The sequence below is a fragment of the Palaemon carinicauda genome, chromosome 25, assembly GCF_036898095.1.
Source record: "Palaemon carinicauda isolate YSFRI2023 chromosome 25, ASM3689809v2, whole genome shotgun sequence".
NCBI classification, from domain to species: domain Eukaryota; kingdom Metazoa; phylum Arthropoda; class Malacostraca; order Decapoda; family Palaemonidae; genus Palaemon; species Palaemon carinicauda.
The window spans coordinates 70,944,475-70,948,063 of NC_090749.1; the positions used below are offsets into that span (position 1 = coordinate 70,944,475).

General features: G+C 42.0%; 1 protein-coding gene across 1 annotated transcript; it reads left to right on the forward strand.

The window, feature by feature from the left end:
• Positions 1-2,474: 2,474 nt before the first annotated feature.
• Positions 2,475-3,062, forward strand: LOC137619067 (uncharacterized). The gene has a single exon (XM_068349264.1). The coding sequence runs from the start codon at positions 2,475-2,477 to the stop codon at positions 3,060-3,062; it is 588 nt and encodes a 195-aa protein (XP_068205365.1).
• The last annotated feature ends 527 nt before the right edge of the window (positions 3,063-3,589 follow it).

The window sequence follows — 3,589 nt, forward strand, 5'->3', positions numbered from 1 at the left end:
AAAACATTAGTTAGTCACAACTCAAAGTGCTATGGAAAAAAATAAGGACGTGTATAAAGCTAAAGGACAGAAAAAGAGCAACATGGATACGAGAGTAAACTAGAGTAAAGGATATTCTAGCAACATGTAGAAAAAATAAATGGACATGGGCAGGACATATAATGAGAATGACACATCATAGATTGACATTAAAAATAAAATAATGGATTCTTAGAGACTTAAAAAAAAAAAAAAAAAAAAAAAAGGAAGGGAAGGGAGAGAATACGGCGAATTGACGAATTTATAAAATCTGCGGGTGCGGACAGAGCCAAGAAAGACCATAAATAAGAAGACGCAAGTGGAAGGACATGTCTGAGGCCTTTGTTCTGCAGTGGATTAGTAACGGTTGTCGTTGATTATGATGATGACCATATATATATATATATATATGTATGTATATATACACACACATATATATATATATATATATACAAATCGTTTCATGGTCAGGGAGTCTGTGTTTAATTATCACAAACTTAAAGAAATCAGAAAAAGCAAAACATCATAGAGATGTATAATAAATACGAGACAATTACGAAATATCCCAGATATTTCCGTCACTTTTGACGGGACAGGAACACCAGCAAATATATACATAAATATAAGCCACCCCTGAATCCATCCCATAACTCAGACACAACTTAATGAACGGGAACTTAATTAAACAAATATTTCATTCGCCTTCAAATACGTTGAACCATCCATCTCAGAGACAACTGATATCTCCCCAATATAATGAAAGATATAAAGCCTATTAATTACCCCAATTTAATTACCATCAATTACAGTTTCTCTTTTGATGCGGGCGACAGCGGAAGATGGATTGTTATTACAATCGTTAAACCAATCCTTATCGAAGCCATTAGTGCCGTCGAAGTCATAGCCAATATCACGCTTTCGGAGAGAGGGGATCACTTTTCGTCCTTAATCTATATTTGTTCCTCTTTTCGATTCCTTTACGAGAGAGAGAGAGAGAGAGAGAGAGAGAGAGAGAGAGAGATTAATTAAGAATTAATTAAGGCTCCATCGAGCAAATTCCATAGCTCTTACCCAAACTTAGAAGCAAACAATCAGCTGAAGTTAATTTGTCTCTGTAATTGAAAAAAAAAACAGGAGCATTGTCTTCGATTGGCAAGAAAGAATAAAAGGAGATTCGGGCATGAACGATGAAATAAAAAGGAAATTGAAGTTTCGCAGGATTTGATAAACAAAATCCTTGGTGATAATGAGTGAAAATAAATGAGATTCTGGAGATTTTAAAGTAAAGGTACGATATTATGGTAGTTTATGGAAGATAAACTCGATCTTGGATTAACATGAAAGCATAAACCATAGACTGAAGACAGGAAGTAAAACGACAAGTACACTTCTTGAATTTAATGGAAAAATATCATAGAAATGACGTCAATGGGCTTTAAAAGTGAAGTCAGTTGAACCTAATTCTACAGAGAAACATCATTTGAATAACATTACACACGCCCGTACACTGTAACTGTATTTCGTATTTTTTGTATATTGTCATTATCCCTCTCCCCTATCACTGATAACTTGTTCATTCCTGTATTTTCATGCATCATTGTGTTTGAAGTTTTGTGTCGTTCTTGACTAGAACGGGTCGTATAAATACTCAAGGTCCGACTGAATAAAGTTCAGTTACATTGTGCTTGACCGCCTACATCAGAACGGCCTTGTAGTCCGATACGACGAGTGTACCTTTGTCGCCAACGAAGTATCATTCTCAGGGCACTGCATCACTTCTGAAGGAGTCCACCACTTCCCAGGAAAAGGTAGCAGCCATTCAGAACTTACCCAGGCCCTCGACCGTCAGAGCACTGCAAGAATTCTTGAGCATGATCAACTATTATTACTATTTCCTACCAGCCATCACCACCACTCTTGCCCCTCTGTACACCTCCCTGAAGGGCAAGCCAAAAGACCTAAAGTGAGGTCCCCTTTAAGAAGCTACCATCTGCAATGCAAAGAATGCCCTATCAACCACTGCAGCTTTTACTTTTCCTGTGCCATATGCACCTCTCCTTCTCTCCACCGAGGCCAGCGACGTAGCTATGGGGGCAGTCCTCGAGCAGGTAGTCAACGGCTTGCCCCCCTCCCCCCACCCCCCTTGCCCTTCAGTAGAAAACTTTTCAAGGTTGAATCCGGCTACACTATCTTCGATTGCAAATTGGTGGCAGTGCACTTGGCTGTCCATCTTTTCTGCCATTCTTGAAAGGTTTGGTGCCTCTCGTCATTTGCACGGACCACATGACTTTGGTACATGCCTTCACTCGACAGCCCGTCCATCAACGCTGACATCTCTCTGCCATGGCTAAATACAATGGTACCCTTCAGCACATCCCTGGGAAATTGAATCCCTTTCCGATGCCCTGTCAAGAAACAAATTGGGTGCCATTCACCTGGGATTGGATTAGAACGCCATGGCAGAATCCCAACGAAAAGATCCAAAATATCAAGCATGTAGGAGATTCTGCACATCCTTCCGTTGGGAGGACGTCACTCTCGACGACTCCACCACTACGCTCCTCTGTGACATCAATACTGGTAAACCTGGGCCATGGATACCTTCTCTCATGCGCCAATATGAGTTCGATTTCATTCATGGCCTTTCACATCCCTCGTGCCGTCCTACTGCACAGCTATTAAAGACAAAGTTCCTTTGGCAAGGCATTACTAAGGATGCTAAGGATTGGGTATGTGCCTGTGCTTCATCCCAAACCTCAAAAGTATATAGATACACGGATTTACCAATGGGCACCTTTCATCAACCTCAAGGGTGCTTTGCCAGCATTCACGTCTATGATGTAGGTCCCCTTCTGACATCTCGAGGATATTGTTACATGTTTACTGTCATCAACCGCTCCACACGTTGGCCTGAAGCCATTCCCATGGAAACTGAAGCGTCCATGTCATGTACATTTGCCTTACTCTCAGGATGGATGGCAAGATTTGGTATCCCTGAGCATATTAATTACGATAGGGGTACCATTTTCACCTCTCAATTGTGAACATCATTAGCGAATCTCCTGGGGTATCATCCTTCCTCAGACAACCGTATACAAACCTACTACCAACGGCATGGTTGAAGACTGTCACCGTACCCTCAAAGCAGCTTTGATGTCCCACTGCAAGGACTTCAACTGGTTTACCCAGCTTTCCTGGGTCCTCCTGGGACTAAGGACCACTCCTAAAGATGCCCTGGATGTCTCAGCAGCTGGAATGGTGCATGGCGATGAGCCGGTCGTCCCTCCGGAATTTTTTCCATCTGCAACCTCCTCCGACAATCTCAAGCGCCTACGTCACATTGTGGAAAAATTTACTCTATGCTGGCAGACTTACAAGCCAAAAGCTATATCAATGGATGTCATTCTGCGCAATGACACTACTAATCCACCGTTAATGGCCCCTTACATGGGTCATTTCCTCGTGATCCATCGTACGCCGAAAGCATGCCTCCTCAAAACCTGCATATCTACTGCCAGATAACCCGCATACTTTACGCCTCTCAATAGTAGGGAGCCATATTTCCCATGTA